Raw genomic sequence first — 20,206 nt, 5'->3', positions numbered from 1 at the left:
CCCGGTGTGTTGGGCCGAGGTAGGTGATGCGCCTATGTTGGGTCCAAAGTTAGTCCAAGAGACAATGGAGAAAGTTACACGTATCCGTAAGAGGTTGGTTACGGCCCAGAGCTGCCATAAAAGTTATGTCGACCGTAGGAAGAGACATTTGTCTTTTGAGGTGGGAGACTACGTATTCTTGAAGATATGCCCTAGGAGAGGTTTGATGAGATTTGGGAAGAGTGGGAAGTTGTCCCCTCGATTCATTGGGTTTTTTGAGATCCTTGAGCGGATTGGAGAGGCAGCTTATCGTTTGGCCTCGTCGCCACAACTTTCTGGGGTTCATGATGTGTTTCATATTAGCATGCTTCGGACATATGAGCCGGATCCATCGCATATGTTGGATTAGACCAACATAGAGGTAGATGAGGATGCCTCGTATGAGGAGAGACCGGTGAGAGTCTTGGATACCCGGGAGCAAGTCTTGCGAGACAAGACCATTCCCTTGGTTAAGGTATTGTGGAAACATCATGGGGTAGATGAAGCAACTTAGGAACGGGAGTTGAAAGTCCGTGAGAAATACCCGAACTTATTTGTTAATGCTTGACCATGTATTAAGATTTTATTTTATTTTATTATTATTATTAGTATTAGTATTATTTTGATAAGTATATGTATTAAGATTTTATTGTATTAATGAAATATGAAAACATTGTATATGTTATAAGACTATAAACATTGTATATGTTTTGGAAATATGAATTGTGTATTCAATATTGAAAGTTTGTTTGTCATGGTGATGTGATTGAATGACCAGAGAATGGATTATGGTGGTGGAATTGAATGATTATCATTATTGTAATTGGTTTTAACTTAGTTTTAAAACTTGATTTGAATTAGGTTTTTGTTTTCAGTTTTGATCAATTTAAGAGAGAGGCTAGCTCAATGAAGTTGTTTATGATTTTGGAAATGATTTTTCATTCTCTGTCATTGATCAATTTTAGAGAGAAGCCAGCTCGATAGAGTTGATTTTAATTTTTGGAGTTCATTTTTCATTCTCTGTTTTTTAATCAATTTCAAAGAGAGTCGACAGTTGAGTTGATTTTGATTTTTATAGTTCATTTTTCGTTATCTGTTTTTCATCAACATGCTTATCAATGATAAGTTTTGTTCTCTATTTTTTTAAACAAAAGAAATTTCTTTAAACCAAAGATAAGTGTAAATTTCTTATCATTTTTTGTTCTCTATTTTTTTTGCACTTTTCTTGGTAGTTCAGAGAAAATTGTAAGTTTGTTATTATAATCCAACGAAAATCATAGAGAAAATTATAATTTCATATGGATATATTATTATAAGTTTCTAATGTAGATAGAATCACAGAAAAAATTGTAAGTTTGTAATCCAGTGAAAATCACAGAGAAAATTGTAAGTTTGTAGTCCAATGAAAATCATAGAGAAAATTATAATTTGTTATGGACATATTATTATAAGTTTGTTGTTTTTTATTTTTAATTTTCTCAATTGAATGCTTTGTGAACATAATAGATCTTCTCTATCAGTTTGTCTATGTTTGTGTGGAATAGTAAACATTTTTGCCTTTTGATGTTAATGTGTTTTTGTTTTTGTGATCTTGAAAGTGAATAGAAGTTCTTAAATTTCTCTGAACTTTTATTTGTAGTTCAGAGAAAATTATAAGTTTATTATTATAATTCAGAGAAAATCATAATTTTATTTGGACATGTTATTATAAGTTTGTTATTTTTTATTTTTAATGTCCTCTAGACTAGATATATGAATTGGGAATTTAATTGAATGTTTTGTGATTAAATTTCAATGTTTCATTTCTAAGCAAAAGTTATTTTTTGTGTTTTTTCTTTCAGTTTAGATAGACAGTGCAGTGTCTAGCTCATGTTTGTTTTGATTTTGGAACCCTGGATTTGTAATCCCTTTCGGATTTGTACGCATTTACAAATGGATGAGCAGTTTGGCTGGGAGATGTTGGGTGACCGGTCGTCCATAGGGATGTCTTGCCAAACGCCCGGCTGGACATCTGGCCAGTCAACTAGCCAAGTTTTTTTTTTTTTTTTTTTTAACATGTTTGACATTTTTTTTTTCTTTTTGTTATGATTTTTGATTTTATGCAATTATGATTGTATTATATGAACTTTTATTTATGTTTGTTATGAAATGGGGATTTGGTTTTGGAAAAGGCTGAGGCAAAACTTCATCTGGAAGAGGTATTTCAGCTAAGAATAAACATGTAAGCATCTTTTGTTTTCTTTGCCTTTGCATTTTTTTTTTTTTTTTGGACTAAAGTATTTATGTACTAATTTAGTTTGCAATTTATGTATTAACTTTGGTTTGCAACTCAGGATATTCGAAGAGGGAGCCCTTCAATGCCTACTCAATGTGTGACACAGGTCACAAGAACATAAGGTTAGTGTAGATAACTTCACTTTAGATTTTAAATTTTATTTACATGGTACAGATTCAAGACTAAGTTGTTTTTGTTTTTGTTTTTGTTTTTTTGTTTTTTTTTTGGTTGTTTCTTGCAGATAACTTCACTACTTAATGACAGTTTTTGGGTACATATGTGTGACAATGAACATGTACATAATATATAGATAGTGCATAATACTTATAGGATGATGCATCCACTTTTGTTTTTTTGTTGTGGACATCTTCATCATACTTTGTAACTATGATGTAGTGATAAATGAGGAGCATAGTGCTTAGCTGTGAGATAGTGATTGTTTCTTTTTTGGAGATGTAAAACTTTTGTGACTCTTTTGGGATGTAACTGTCAACTAACTATGAAGCATCAAATGGAACTATAAAGCACTAATATTTGAACTTGTTTATATATGTTTAAAGCACTCATAATTGGGACGCATATATTGGGATTTCCCATGCTTTCATTCCAAGGAAAAATTAGTACAAACTTGTTGTCTTACACTTAAATAGAACTGGGTTTACATATTTCATTACACAAAAACTAGCACAAGTTTGTCATACGAGGATATCTTTGCATTACATAACCCATAGAACAAGTTTCACATATGATAAGTAGGTTCGTTCATAATGGCAACAAACAAGGCAAACAAACTTATGACTAAACTTATGATTATCAGTGGCTTTATATATCCTTGGTTGCTTTCAAGTACTTGCAGTCTTGTATGCACATCCTTGAAATTGCCTCGAGGTAGTGGCCTTTGAACAATATCAACACTTTCATTAGTTGAGTTAACAGGTTTGCACCAATCCCAGAATTTGCATTTTCTTTCTGCACAAGCATAATACAACTTTCCTTTGTTTTTGTTTCTTTCAGATTGTGTCACCTCGATAGCCGCCTTTTGACCACAAAGACATGTTTTGTTTCTATATTTCAGTATGTTGCTTCCATTGCTTGATGATGCCATATCACTGTACCTGTGCATGCATACAATATATATATATATATATATATAAATCCATAGTTCACAAATAAATAAATAAATACACAGAACAAAGAGAGATAAAGAAAGAAAGCTCACATGAAATCTTTATCCATGTCAAGCAAGGTTGTAGAGAGAGAGAGAGAGAGAGAGAGTGAGAGTTTGGAGGAAAAGTTAACAGGTCCTTGGAAATTGGAAGCAAATAGTTAGAAGGGGTGTATTGCTTTGTAACGGATGACAAATGTATTTTGGGCATTTGCATGTTTATTGTGGCTGATGTCATTGTTTTTGTTACTTTATTAATGTCATTCTAACAACAGGGGAGAATGTGTATTATTTTCAAAAGTAAGGAAGGTTAGTGTTATTTTTTAAACTACATGGGAGATCCCTGTAATTAAGGTAAACCTTAGGGGAGGTCAATGTAATTTATCCAAAAACCTATGAAAGAGGATATTTGGATCACTTCAAACAATCATGAAGATAAAACTACAATATATCTTGTCCAGAACCTGAATATCTAATAAATATCCTATCTCAATGATAAGCTTTTCATATTAGCTCTCACATATTCACATACAAGCCTTGCTCCTAATGCTCACAAAATTCTCAACTGCGACACACATAATACTGAGATAGTTCTTCATACATGATCAAGTACTTCATGAACGACGAAAATTATTACCTCGAACAGGACTCTGAAAAGGTCACAGATAGTCAAGATGGTGGACCATGAGTTTGTATGTGCAAGGACTCCATAGCTGTGTTCACTACAATTACCACAATTTGCACAACAAAAGTACAGAAAAATTATAGAACAGATGGGCACTTTGCTAACCCCCTTAACTTTCCCCTTCTTTCCCATCATTTCCCATCCTCTATGCACCTTTTCACCCCAGCCCCCAAAACCAACCACCTCCTCCTCTCCCTTACCCCACCCCCACAATTAACAACCTCCCCATCTCATCTGCCTCTATTTTCTCCTCTAAAATATAATCTCTTTCAACATGCAACCCTCTTTCATAGACCAACTCCACTTGTCACTAATCACGGCCCACCCATTTCTCTCCACCCTTCCTTTTCACAGCCTCTACTGTAAACCACTGCCACTTGTCATCTCTTACAACCCACCCCCTTCCCTTTTAGCTTTCCTACCCTCGCTTGCCCTCCGCTATAAACTCCCCATTTCCCTTTCCTCCTATTCCCTCTACTAATGGTGCAAACACACCACCCGATCTCCTCCACTAACCCCAGAAATTCACAGCCTTTTTGCTTCTCTAACGATGCATACCCATAATAACTTTAATATTTTCGTCCGATTTGAAGTTGGTTTTTGAAATGGATGGGTGTCAAGATAGGGATGGTTTTTGGGTTTGGGTTTGGGTTTGGATTTGGGTTTAGGCACTAAAGTAGGAAAACTTAATTTTTTTAAGGACCAAAGTGTGACAATTTTTGAAAATCAAAAACTACCCATTAACAATAGCGAGAGTTGGTAAATGGACAAAAGTGAGAAACCAAAAATAGTTTAAGGACCAAAGTGGAAATATCTTTTTTGAAGGAGCAACATGAGAAATGACCCATACTTTCGGAGGTGAAAGTGTAATTTATTCTTTTATGTATTTCACAAAGTGGCTGCTCTGAGAATGACATTTGCACACTAACTACGTACACTTAAATTAAACACAACTGCAGTAGTAGTGGGAATAGAATTAAAATGAAAATAGAAATATAAAAATATAGAACAATGAACAGTATATTAGTATTTATGTAACTCATCATGGTGGTTGCTATATCCACATTCAACGATGACAAGATAATGCCATTGCCATACTTTAGTTTAAAGATGGTATGCTTCCCCTCTCTTGGTTTATTTGCTGTCCTGTAACTTGTACAATCTTAGTCTTGGTTAAAATTTTGTTTCTCATATATCATAAAAATTCAGCCATGGCATTCTAATTAATAGAGATACAATAGAGTGGATAGAACAAGGAATGCATATGTGAGATCCTCAATCATCTTCATATCCTAAATGGTGTCAACTTTAACTATGTTTGAGTGATTTTTCTTTGTCCATAAGCATTACGAGTATGAATATATAAACATTAAACAACAATAGAGGGAACCAACAAAGACATTTCCATTTTTACCAATATAGTTGATAATACCTTTTCATTCTTTCCCACGCTTCACATTCTCTCCCAATCCCGTGGATTCGTTCAGGAGAGATTAGGCTCTCTACATAGGTGCCCCCAGATGTAAAGATACCTGGAATGCCACAAACCACCATATCCCTCGATGTTTCATCTTTCGAATTGTATACAACCAATTGCTCTTCATCCCTTGAAAACAAAAATTCACCATCTTCTAATAAATCCATCAATTCAATCCTAGAGATGTCATCAGGCTTACCAATAGTAAATTTAGTCCAAGACTCCTTTTTCGCGTACTCCTTCATCACCCAAACATCAGTGAAAGCCTGTAAACAAAGATACCCTCCAAGAACTGCTGGATAAAACCACGGCGACACAACATTATTATATTCATCCAAAAACACAGCATTATTAACGAAAGGCGGTGGCAAAAATTCCCGGAAAGTTTCATTCCCCAAATCAAAAGCAACAATGACAGGAAAATAATCGGAACCCCTTTGAGCAAACCAATGAACACACCCATTTAGATAAACCCCAGGTGGATCAGCAGCACAATGAAGATAAGAGGAACCTTGAATTTTCCTCCAAGAATCAGATTTTAATGAATACACACTTACAATGGTGTTGGTTTCAGTAGTAGCTCCAGATTCGTCATCAACACCACCACCACCATAGTAAGAAAGCATCACGACCTTGTAATCATCAGTGGTCGAATCGTAACCTAATCCACACCGATTATACGCATTGACTGAATCGAGGGCAAAAGGGGATTCGGATATTTTCTTGGATTCTCCAGTCGATGGATTTAGCAAATACTTGTCGACATCAAATTCATTGAGAGCTAAAACCAAGCCATTGCAAGAACCCAGAATCTCGGACCACACGTCGTACGATTCAGCTTCAACTGATGGGAGGAAATTAAGCTTTGTTGCGACTGGAATTTGGGCAGAGTAGTCGACGGAGAAGAGAGTGTGAAAGTCGGAGATGAGAATGAGTCGATTGGGCATTTTGTTGGTGGTTTGAGTGAAGTGGGTTTGGGCGAAATGGGGATCGGAGATTAGGGAGTACCATGAATGAGATACAGATTTGAATCGGCAAAGAGACTTGACTGGTAATCGACAGAGTACCTCGCCGATGAGCTCTTGGGGAAGGATTGGAGAATCGGACCTTGTCGCCTCCATAGTTCACACTTGAGGGATATACTGTATTTTCTGTGGTGATTAGGGTTCCTTATTCTGAATCCCATGGATAGGTCAAAACTGACCCAACTTTAATTTATTCGCTTTTAACCAGCTTTGATTGTATAAGATGCAGGTAGAAAGCTTTCAAATCTATGCTGGTTTCGATTTGAATAATATTAGATACGGTAAAAAAAATATCATCAAATATATTATGAAAATTTTTCATTTTTTAATTAGTATGTAGTATTTTATTATATATATAATTCAAAGATAGATAATCTTTTATAATTATTTTTATGATATTCTTTTGATGACCTCTAGCATTACTCTTTGGATTTTAAGATTCACATTTTTAAAAAAAATTTATTTTTTATTTTTCATATATATATACTAGTGTATGCCTGTGTCTAAAGGCACGGTGTAAATAATATTATAATTTATACGTATTATGTTAAAATTTATGAAGTCTAACATTTTTTTATTCTTCTTAAAGAACTTTCAATAATTTTACTTGTACGACACGCTCTATAAAACTTAATTAAAATAACAACTCCCCCTAACCTTAATGCAAATCAAAATAGTAAAATGTAAAGTAAAAAGAAATAAAAATTTATAACTCGTGCCTAAAGACACTCTCAACAATTTTTTTGGTATCTCACACTCTACAAAACTCAATTAAAATGAATTAATTCAAAATGACAACAATTTCACTACACTACATAACTCAATTAAAATAAATCAATTCAGAATGACAACAATTTCATTGCATAGAACTCAATTATAACAAATCAATTCAAAATGACATACTTCATGCATAAGAGGAATGGTGAATGAACATTTTGGTATAAAAGAATAATCATTATAGCTTAGTAAAAAACAAAAAAACTAATCATCCAGTCAAGAATGAAAGACCAATCATTAACACACATAGAAAAAAGCAACACAACCACAACGTTTCTAATGTTGATCAGTCACCTGTAACAAATCACTCCAACACTTGAATTCAACTTTAAAAGATTAGCTAAAAAAAATCATAACAGGAAAACTCATTCAAAATATTTATGAAAAACAGGAAAATCAATAATTATGAATTAAGAGAAATTGAACATAAAAAAATTTCTAACATAACTCTTCATGATAAAAGCATCAGTGTGTTCCCCAATTTACCCGCAATTATCAAACTAAATAACAGCAATTATCGCATTCATAAGTATGTGATCAAAATACATGATTCCTTAGAAGGCTAACCCCTCCCCCCCCCCCTTTTTCCCCCCTCCTCCCCGTTTAAAAAAAATAACCATTAAAAAAATGTAACACTTAAGAAAATCCAAATAATCGAAACTGACTGTTGCCAACAAAAGCTAAGAGGCAAAACAAACTATTGTATTAAACCTAAAAAAACAGGATACCTAGTCAAGGTTCCTCACCTTCATAAGTATGAAAGTGTATTGTAGATAATTGGTTAATTCTCTCCAAAAAAATTTGCCTTGAGTTGTAATGGAGTATTATAGAACTAAATAGGAAAAGCAATATGAAGTCTTGCACTTTCTTTTACGACCGTAGAGTTTGAAAAAAAGGACAATACTTCCAAATGCCTTCGAGAATTACCAAATGTATCCATCACTACAATCTGTGAATTAGTATTATAAAAGATTGGTTCAATTCCTTCGACTTCCCTGATCTGAAGAACCTTTACAGTTTGTTCACATTAAGCCACATAAGAAAAGTTAATTGAAGTAAGCATGTTAAATAAATAAATAGGCATTGAAATAAAAGTCAATTGAACAAAATTATTGACTACATCATGCATGATTTCATTAGACAGTGATGAGACTACTTGAATATTTCAAATCTAAGATCTTACACAATCATTAATAGTACATTATCCCCTATTTCTCACTTAATCCCATTAAAAGAAATAAGCTTAGAAATTACGAATGTATTTAAACTAATTAAAAAAATCCATGAGATCCATGGCCATCAAAGCCGCCATCAAAGCCGCCATCTTGTTGTGCCCTTGGGTCAATATTCACTTATCTAGCTTTTCATTGGAAGATAAACCCGGAATATGCAAACCAAAAAAAAAAAAGAAAATCCTGCATGCGAGAACAAATTAAAATTTTTTGTTTGTGATGAACATAACAAATCTAGTAGTTCATGGCAAAACTGATATTACACCTATTACTACATTCCTAAGTATGTATCAATGTCGGAATTAAGAAAAGACCGCAATGCTGCATTCAATTATTCGAACATGAGGAGCTTTCAGCATGATTTTTTTTTCTCTACTTCATAAATAAGCAGACTTTATTAAAAAGTATCAAGATGATGCAAAGAATACAAAAAATCAGCCCCCAAAGGGATAACAAAGCTAAGAAATCAAATCATTCACAAAATCTACAAAAGCCAAAACATCTGGATCAACCAAAACATTGACTTATTGGCTTATTCGAATCACACCACCTCTCTACTATCTATACATTTTTTCATAATAAGTCAAAAAACTAACTTATGAGCCACATATAAACTTGACAAAACACAACATATAGGTAACATAAAGTAAAAATTTAACAACAATACTAATATTATGAAGCATCAATTGTTTTATAGTCATGAATCATACACCAAATCAAAATCAAATTAGAAAACAAAGGCACATAAGGATCTCATCACAGCTTGAGTTAAAAATAGAAATGTTTTTAGAGATCTATTAGTTGGCATAATGGGAAAAGGAAAAAACCAAAAAAGGAAAAGCTCATTACGTAATGAAAAAGGCACAAAAATAGTGAAAGCAAAAATTAGAAAACCTAGACAACAAAAATTAGACTTTGATGAGATGGTGGGTAGGAGAAAGGGGCAAAGCTAAGGAGGAGTTGAGAGATATCTAGAATCTGAGATGGGTGAAGTGTTAAAAAATAGACCTTGGATTAAATTAATCTAGACCATCCAAATTGCCACATAGGACAAATACATTTTCAAAATCAGTGTCAAAAATGGACCGTGGATGAAAGGGAGAAGCAATCCTAATCATTGGATCAAATACTACCCTTCCTTGTTATATAGAATTTTCTCTAAAACTAAATATTTGGTTTTTTTCAAATTTATTCCCCCATCACATTGCCACCACCTTCTTTGTCTTTCCCTCCTCTACCACACACCCTCTCTGCCTCACCAACAACTTACCAAACCCATAAAGTTAGAAATTCAATAAAACCAAAGTAAATCAACCAATGTGCTAAAGAAATTTAAAAGCGCATCAACTAATAAAAAACCAAAAACATCAAAATCAACAACCAACAAAAATAATGATTCATTAAGCATAATATGAAAAGTAGATGTCAATGAATACCTTCAATTATTTGGATGATCTCATAAAAGTATAATCAAAATTAGTTCAATTATTTCCTGCAGAATAACGCAAAAGGTCATCTAGAGGGGATTCCACTGTAGATCATCAATTATTTACAATAGCTTTTGAATGTGAAAATTTCAGAAATTGATTTAGAAAAAACATAGCTTTTGAATGTGAAAATTGGCATACTTTTGACATAGCTTCACCATTCTACGACCGAGGAACCAAGAGACATTACAAATTCTCCTGTAATACAAATTAAATAAAAAAATAGATAAAAAAAATTATATCAGTAATGGGAATGGTTACAAAAAATACAAACAGATTTCATGAACCACGTAAAAAATATTCAAAATTATACAAACAATGATACTACAAAGAACATAAATTGTGCCTGAGAGAGAAGAGAGAGTTGTAACTTTAGGGGGGGGGGAGATCGAGCAAGGCTAGAGTAGATCGGCAAAGTTGGGACGAGAGTGGTTAGCACTTCATTTTAAAGCCAACTCACCAATAGGATTGGACTATATGATATGCTTCAACAATAGGATTTTAGTTTGAGGTGGTTGCTGATTTTGCATATGAGATGAAAAAAAAAAAAAAAAAGAGTGGAGAAGGTAGAAGAATTATCCCTCTAATAAAAAATTATACATATTATTTGGAATTTGGATGATAATGTTAGACCCAAAAAACCAATCTCGAACTTTATTTAACCCATTTACAAATGGATGTTTTCAAACAACATCAAAGAAATATTGACATTTTCAGGGATTAGTAACACAATCTGACTCCAAACAACATCAAAAGAAAATATTAATGAATGTTACCATTTTTCTTACAAATTAATAAATCATACAATTTTTAGATATGCCACATTACCCTATATGCCACATTATAGGTGAAAAGAAGTAAAGATTTTCACTACTCTATAAGTTCACCAACTAAGCAAACCCATGCGCAACATGATTTGTAGGGGAGATTATATAAATAGACACATGATGGGCCTCTCAAGTTCTCTCATACAAATTTAAACTTGAAAAAAAACCTAACCATTTTGTAAATTACTAAGAAACTTAATTGTCTCTTTTTATTTATTGAATGATATGTAATAATAAAATTTGATTGCATAGAAACTAAAACTATAAGTTTGATTGCATAGAAACCTGACAGACACTTAGTCTCAACGGAATCTTTGAGAAAGAGAGGTCCGTTTTTACAAATCTTAAACATTGAGATCCAAGAGTCATCTCAAGATTTCCTAGCAAACAAACCAAAACACAAAATAAAATCAAGTAATAAATTATCAATTAAAATAAAAATAAATATCAAAAAAAAAATTAACAAAATAAGTTAAACTTAATTCTAAACTAAAACTATAAGTTTGATTACAAAGAAATATAATAGAGAAACTCAGTCTCAATGGTGACTTCAAGAAAGAGAGGTCCGTTTTTACTAATCTCAAGCATTGAGATTCAAAAATCATCTCAAGATTTCCTGGCAAGCAAACAAATCAAAAGATAAAGTAAAATCAAGCAATCAAGCAATAAATAATATATTTACCAAAAGAAAACCAATCCATTTAAAAAAATAAAATAGAATGCTGTGAGATATTCCAGCTCTGCAATAAATAATTAGAGAGAGAAAGAATTAATTATTTGAAGTCAGATTGTTAACAAATCTAGTATTATAACCATGAATTATTTTCCATTACCATATAAATGTTAATTACCTTCTGTTATTTTACTATTCCATGATTCAATCCCAGGTCTTGTGTAGCCTCCAACAACCATTTATCCCCCCAAATAGAATGCTTATAATTATTTGCAGTGTACAATTAAAATATGGGAAACTTGATAGCATTTTTGACAATTTTACCATTTAGCTTAAATTATAACCATGTTCGTTATCAGTTGTAACTTGACAAAATGCAGCATGATGTCTTTTTCTACACACACAAAAATATAGAGAGAGAATGTATTGATATGGTTGTTATCCCAAGTTCTATATATTCTACTTACATTATGATGGTTGCTCATTTTATTAGGCAACAACAATGCCAAATGAGAGAAAAACAACAAACAAAATACTTTTAGTTTTATTTAGCTGAGAGTTAATTGACATATTAGCTTATGGACTTCACAGTTCATCATTAGCTAGTTGGTGAGGGTGACTTATCTCAGAAATGAAACGAAAGTCTAGGCAACAACACATTGTCCAACTTATCTATTTAACCGTTGGATCTAAAGTTTGGAATGATCTCAGCCAAACTAACAAAATGTAAGAGATATGGTATGCATATTGCAAAGCATTCAATAGATGGGAAGTGTCTGTTGAATATCATACCATAATAAAAATCAATGGTGATGATTCACCTTGGCACACAGTTCCAGAGGCCTGCAGTTGAAAAATAGCAAGGAAGTGTCTGTTGGAAGAGAATAGCATTCAGTTTTGTGTCAGTAACAAATAAAAGATTGGATAAATAAATAATTTCTATTTTAGAATTTAAATAAAGCTTCTTTTTTTTATTTAAAAAAAAAAAGTTCAAAATTAAAGGTACCTTGAACATTACATTGTCAACAGTTAAAAAGTACTTAGATGAAATCAATTCAAAACTCTAACTTCAAATGAAACTTTTCCCAAACCAATTCCATCAAGACCTTCTTAAGCTGAGGACAAATTTCACCAACTAAAACCAAAACAGAGCAAACAATACACACTAAAACAAAGTTAAACTACCTTTTCCAGATTATTACAAATAAAAAGAATGAAAAGGACAACTTAAAAAACTTTAAAAGGGCCAAATTTATTCAATACCACAATATATTCACATCACACCTTGAAAACAACTAAAATAACCTTGAAATTTTCATGTTTCTTTGATTGAACAGAAATTAATTTTTGATTTAACAGAGGGGGATAGAATCACCAGAAAACAACTGAGGTTCTACTGGATTTCAAAAATTCAAAACAGTAGAAGGAGCACCTGAGGGGGGGGGGAGGAAGCACAATTGAATGGTGTGCATGTGCTGTGAGCTGGAGAAAAATAGATATTGCAATTCTCTTGCAGAAACATTGTCTCCAAAATTATTTAGGAAAACATTTGCTGCCATGGAGAGAGAGAGAGAGAGAGAGAGAGACGTGTGTTCAAATTTTGAAATCAGAAAGAGATGAGAGGGGTGTGGGTGAGAGAGAGAAGGAGAGGGTGATTACATTACATTTTGGATTGAATTTTCAGCCTTTGGATTGAATGAATCTAATGGTCTATATTTTGATAAAGGGACAAAAGTCCAAATAGAAGTGAGACATTTTCAACCATTGGATTGAATCAATTTAATGGTACATATTTTGACACATAGGCAAAAGTCCTATCAAGATTCAAAAACCTTTCTCCCTTATTATATAGATATACATACTGAAATCATACATAAATAAGGGGTTTAGGGTTTGGAATCATATATATACAGGAGGTTTGGAATCATATATATACATATTGGAATCATTCGGTCTCTGAATCTCTGAATCATATATAATCATATATAAAATTATGTATATAATCACATTCACATTCATTCGGGTCATCCACACACATTTATCATATATGATAGTTTAATTTATATACATGATTTGCATTTGAGGCAACCACACACAAACCCCTAATGCATCACAGAACCAATACAATGAGCTCCACTTTTGATTGAATCCATGTGTGTCCGCATCTACAATTTCACATATATATATACATGTGTATTTATGCATATATATCCTCCTAAGCCTTAAAGCTAATTGAAGGTATAGATTAGATTTAAAATTATCAGAAATTAAATTAAATGGTTGAATCAGTACCAGATTTTATCGAGTAATCCCCATAGAAATTTCCCAAAAACTATTATGGGCTACGATGATTCTACACTTTTTTACAATCCAGGCACTGAAATCCCAAAACACTACCAAACAACAATTATGTGTAATCATGACTCTACACTTCAGATAGCTGTCAATTATTGCAAACCAAACAAAAAAACCCATTACTTTTTCTTTTTTCTTTTTTTTTAAAATCTTTTAATCTTAAAAAAAATCCAACAAAGTCACATCAACAAATCAGAATTAGAACAATATAACACACGAAAAACAAAAATAAAATGCCAATAAAAATCAAACTCATAATACCCGGCAAATCTGCAAAACGGGAAGTTTTGTGCAAATCAGTTCAAAATTCCACAAAACCAATAGATCTCAAATCAAATTAATAGAAACAAAAGGATTAACAAAATAGAAGCAGAAAATTAAGGCACATACATAACCAGATATACACACATATATGCATTAAAATTCACAGGAATGATTGGATTGAAACGAAGAATTGTTGAGTCACCTAGAAACCGATGGAGATGAGATGTTTGGCGCTGAGAAGGAAGCGAGAGTTTTGAGAGGAAGGTGTCTCGATAGTTTGGAGGTTGTCGAAACCCTAGTCCCCAAACCTTTACCATACTCTACCATCAACTGATTTCAAAATGTGTAGCACGTCTAATGGAGAGAGAGAGAGAGAGAGAGAGAGAGAGAGAGAAAAGGGGGGTCTGATTTCAAATTTCAAAAACCAAAAACAAAGAGATGAGAGAGAGAGAGAGAGAGAGAGGGTTAACACTGTGAGCCATTGGATTAAGTTCAATCCAATGGTTAATATTTTGACAAACGGATAGAAGTCCCATCCAGGAAAAAAACTTGAGCTTCCTTATTATATAGATATATTTTTTTTTATTGAATTTTTTTTAATATTTTAAATAATTTTTAAAATTTTTTGATACACTTAACATAAATATATTTAAAAAATATAATATTTGTAATTTTTTTTTAAAAAAAATTCACTAAATATCAAAAATATAAAAATAAAAATAAAAATTCAATATATTTTTCATATTCCTATGTACTTATTATTTTTTAAATACTTTTTACAAATATTTTACTCTTTAGATATATCTGAATAAAGTGTATCTAGAAAAATAAAAAAATTATTTAAAATTTTAAAAATATTCAGTAAAAATAAAAAAAATATGAAAAATAAAAAAAAATTCAATTTTTAAAAAATTAAAATCAAACACACTAATTTATGTTCGGATGAATAATAGATGAGAAGTCAACCAACTTAACTTGATATGTCAACCCTCTTTAACAAATGATGTTATATTTTTATGATTTTTATGCTTTGTATGTTAAAAGAAAGATATTTATTTAGTAATAATATCAACTATTTATTAAATATGAAAGTTTTATTTTTATTTTAATTATAAAAATAAAAATAAAATAAAATAAAAAATTTTGGATTCAAATAAAGTCTAAAATAATTTTAAAAAAATACTCTAAAATAGTTTTTTTTTTTTTAAACATTAAATAGTAAAGTCCAAACTGTCAAATCGATCTACATCTATCTACCAACTCGCATGGTCCGCTCAATCCATATCTATTAACTAAGCGGACAGATATTGATTAATTTTTTTCAATTCACCTAAGTTTGGACAGATAGCAAATAAGAGGTCACCCAATCCGCTAGCACCCCTAGTGGTCATGGATGCCAATAAAAATATAGATAAATTACATTTTTCTCTCTTTTATGTTTGTTTATTTTTTTAAAAAAAATTAATTTTTTTTTTCATTTTAACCCTTCATATTTTAAAGTTTTCTTATTTACTCTAAAATCTAATTTATGTCCAAAATTAGATAAAAATGACATATTAATAGTCATATGGTATAACAATATTTTATTACATATATCTCATACATCTAGCATAAATCTAAATTCTAATATAATAATTTTTTTTGGGGGGTGAATAAAAAAAAGTTAACTTATATTATATGACAGTTAACAACGTGTTTTCTATCTAATTTTGAACCAAAGTTAACTTTTAGAGTAAATTGAAAAATATTTGAAACATGAAGGGCCAAAATGGAAAAAAAAAAATCAAGAGTTAAAGTGAAAAAAAATGAAAAAATATAAATAAGGCAAACTGTAATTTTAAAAATAATTTATTTGAATAAATTACATTACGTTGCCCTTAAGTTTTACCTTTTTCCCCACTTTTTTTTTTTTTTTCCCACTTTAACCTTTAATATTTGAATTTTTTTCCCAATTTACGTAAAAATGGGTGATTTACTCTTTGCTCCTTTTAAAGTATTTTTTTCCCACTTTGATTATTAATGTTTGTGATATTTCTCAATTTATTCTTAAAACAAAGTACTATCCAATTTTGAATAGAAAAATGTCACTTTAGTATCCATGTTGCATAAAAATAAATTATATTAAAATTTTATGAGTTTTTGAATTTTTTTTTGAATAAATAGAAACAAGTTTGACAAAAATAAAGACTAAAAAATATATTTTTGAATTTTCAAAAAATATTTTGTTTACATAAGAGAGAAGTCATATAATGTTCTTATTTATTTTTATTTCTTTTCACCAAAATAGTTTTTGAATTTTAAAAAAAAAAATTATAAAAAGAAAACACTATGGTACACATAACTGCAGAAGTAAATAATATAATTTCATACTTTTTGAATCATAATTAAAAAAAAAAAATCATAACCAAATCCCAATGAGACATAATTAAATATTTCAAAATACTATCATAACTAAAGAAGAAAAATGATCATAAATGAAAAAAAAAAATGACATAACTAAATATATATATGATATAAAGTGTGTAGGAGAGAATTCTACTTATAAAATTCAATCAAACATATAGGTGCTTAGTGTAAAAGAACGATGATCACAGTAATGCGAGACAACGAAGGAACGTGACGAAAGGGACAATGAGGATGGAGAGTAGTGGTGGAGGTTGGCGTAGAAAAGGGCAGTAAAGGACTAATGGAAGTTTTATGGTGATTTTTGAAGAGCAAAAGGGATGGAAGTTGAAATTTGGATTTGGAGTTACGCGGGGGGGGGGGGGGGGGGGGGGGGGGGGGCTTAGAAGTTAATTTATTAATTTATTTAAATTATATTAACAGTCTATTTTTTATACATGTTTTTTTTATAATAAGTGTGGGGACATATTTTCTGAATACCAACACGTGGCATGGTGACGCCGACGTGTCAGCCGAGGTACCACGTGCCCTGGTAGTTAAGCCGAGGTAATCTCGGAGAAGCCGAGGTCATCTCCTAAGATGTCGGAATCCGAAGATAAGGGACAAGAGTCCTGAAGCAAAGAGGGGACTTAATTGAGATAAGGATAAATCTCTTAGGGAGTTTATCTCTATCTCCTAAAGAGTCCAGAGTAAGCACTAAGATTGGAGTTCATAGAAGTCATACTTCTAGTTGGACTTGGATTGAGTACATTATAAAAGAAAGGCACCCCCGTGGGTCTAAGGTATGTAATTCATACTTTGAGTATTCAGTTTAATACTTGATTATCCTTGAGAAACATACTGACTTGATCGTCGGAGTGCCCCCGGGTGGAAGAACCACCGCCGGAGCTTTTCCTTTCCGTTACAGGTTGCTGGAGCCATCTATTCTGCCAGTGCTTTGCTGCTGATCACTAAACGGGCAGTGTGGTCAGATTTTTACCCACACAATTTGGCGCCGTCTGTGGGAACGAAGGAAGAATAGATGGCCAGTAACGAACAACAAGGAAACATTGGGGACGATGCTCCTTCTGGAAGCAGCAGACCGATTAACCTTGACGCCGAAGGAGACAATCACAATACAGAAGCCCGTAACCAGGGTCACAGGGAGAACGACGATATCCAGGAAGGTGACACAACAAAAAGATCAAACCAAGAAAAATACTACAATGAAGACAACCTCCAGGTATGGAGGGACAGGTGCCTACGCAGAGACGAGGAAGTAAAAGAATTAGCAAACAAGTTGGCGGACCTCCAGTCGGTCGTCAACTTCATGATGCAGAATAATGTTATGCAACCACCATACCCGCTGCAAGATACGCCGATGCCAGCAACCAACACCCAGAAAGGTGGAGGAAAAACAATCCCCGAGGTCCCTCAACATACCAGGAGCGGAAGGCATTCTCACCGGTCTTCCAGGGAAGTCGGACGAGAAAGGCCAAGGCAAGGAGAGTCCCGAAGGACGCAACACATGAAGAATCCAGACCCCAAAGAACATCGACATGTTCAGGGGCAAGTACTCCACTTTGACACAACCCATGAAGAAAGACCCAAACGGACCCACCTCGAGGCCGAGAGCAGTATACCAAAAAGACTAAAATCAAAAGACAGCCGAGCTCCAGGGAGGAGCAAAGAAGACTTAAGGGACTACCTCAAGAGGAGGCAGCAAAATGCAGAGGCCGAGGTAAACTCCCCAGTAAAACCGAAGACAGCCTTCTCGGTAGAACTGGACAAATTCGAACCACCCAAGAGGTTCAGTATGCCGAGATTCCAAATCTATGATGGTAAGTCAGATCCAAATTTTCATGTTGGGCTATACCTAAATTCAATGGCACTATATAGCGGGAACGAACCATTGCTCTGCAAGGTATTCCCCTCATCCTTTGGGGAAATTGCATCTGATTGGTTCCACAAGTTACCGAAAGGAAGTATAAAGACATGGGAAGGCTTGGCCGAGATGTTTGTGGCCAGGTTCGTGACCAACAAGCTGCAACCCCTGAGGGTTGATGCTTTGATGGCTCTAAGAATAACCAAGGAAGAAGGCCTTAGGGCCTATGCGAAGAGGTACTACGAGGTGTTCAACCGAATACCTGAATGCAACCAGGAAGTAGAAGTTAATTTATTAATTTATTTAAATTATATTAACAGTCTATTTTTTATACATGTTTTTTTATAATAAGTGTGGGGACATATTTTCTGAATACCAACACGTGGCATGGTGACGCCGACGTGTCAGCCGAGGTACCACGTGCCCTGGTAGTTAAGCCGAGGTAATCTCGGAGAAGCCGAGGTCATCTCCTAAGATGTCGGAATCCGAAGATAAGGGACAAGAGTCCTGAAGCAAAGAGGGGACTTAATTGAGATAAGGATAAATCTCTTAGGGAGTTTATCTCTATCTCCTAAAGAGTCCAGAGTAAGCACTAAGATTGGAGTTCATAGAAGTCATACTTCTAGTTGGACTTGGATTGAGTACATTATAAAAGAAAGGCACCCCCGTGGGTCTAAGGTATGTAATTCATACTTTGAGTATTCAGTTTAATACTTGATTATCCTTGAGAAACATACTGACTTGATCGTCGGAGTGCCCCCGGGTGGAAGAACCACCGCCGGAGCTTTTCCTTTCCGTTACAGGTTGCTGGAGCCATCTATTCTGCCAGTGCTTTGCTGCTGATCACTAAACGGGCAGTGTGGTCAGATTTTTACCCACACAATTTGGCGCCGTCTGTGGGAACGAAGGAAGAATAGATGGCCAGTAACGAACAACAAGGAAACATTGGGGACGATGCTCCTTCTGGAAGCAGCAGACCGATTAACCTTGACGCCGAAGGAGACAATCACAATACAGAAGCCCGTAACCAGGGTCACAGGGAGAACGACGATATCCAGGAAGGTGACACAACAAAAAGATCAAACCAAGAAAAATACTACAATGAAGACAACCTCCAGGTATGGAGGGACAGGTGCCTACGCAGAGACGAGGAAGTAAAAGAATTAGCAAACAAGTTGGCGGACCTCCAGTCGGTCGTCAACTTCATGATGCAGAATAATGTTATGCAACCACCATACCCGCTGCAAGATACGCCGATGCCAGCAACCAACACCCAGAAAGGTGGAGGAAAAACAATCCCCGAGGTCCCTCAACATACCAGGAGCGGAAGGCATTCTCACCGGTCTTCCAGGGAAGTCGGACGAGAAAGGCCAAGGCAAGGAGAGTCCCGAAGGACGCAACACATGAAGAATCCAGACCCCAAAGAACATCGACATGTTCAGGGGCAAGTACTCCACTTTGACACAACCCATGAAGAAAGACCCAAACGGACCCACCTCGAGGCCGAGAGCAGTATACCAAAAAGACTAAAATCAAAAGACAGCCGAGCTCCAGGGAGGAGCAAAGAAGACTTAAGGGACTACCTCAAGAGGAGGCAGCAAAATGCAGAGGCCGAGGTAAACTCCCCAGTAAAACCGAAGACAGCCTTCTCGGTAGAACTGGACAAATTCGAACCACCC

The 20,206-nt window shown here is 33.9% G+C and overlaps 1 protein-coding gene across 1 annotated transcript; it reads right to left on the bottom strand.

Annotated features, from left to right (window-relative positions):
* Window positions 1–2,862: 2,862 nt before the first annotated feature.
* On the bottom strand, window positions 2,863–6,923 carry LOC114322943 (F-box/kelch-repeat protein At3g06240). The gene is made up of 2 exons (XM_028270410.2): window positions 5,576–6,923; window positions 2,863–3,408 (listed from the first exon to the last, which is right to left on the bottom strand). Exons 1-2 carry the CDS (start codon window positions 6,739–6,741, stop codon window positions 3,033–3,035), a joined length of 1,542 nt encoding a protein of 513 aa, XP_028126211.2. The 5' UTR covers window positions 6,742–6,923; the 3' UTR covers window positions 2,863–3,032.
* Window positions 6,924–20,206: the final 13,283 nt, after the last annotated feature.

Source organism: Camellia sinensis, chromosome 7 (genome assembly GCF_055761805.1).
Source record: "Camellia sinensis isolate YWXY chromosome 7, ASM5576180v1, whole genome shotgun sequence".
Lineage (NCBI taxonomy): Eukaryota > Viridiplantae > Streptophyta > Magnoliopsida > Ericales > Theaceae > Camellia > Camellia sinensis.
Note: the sequence above shows the minus strand (reverse complement) of the source record. Positions and strands in the feature narration are given on the sequence as shown.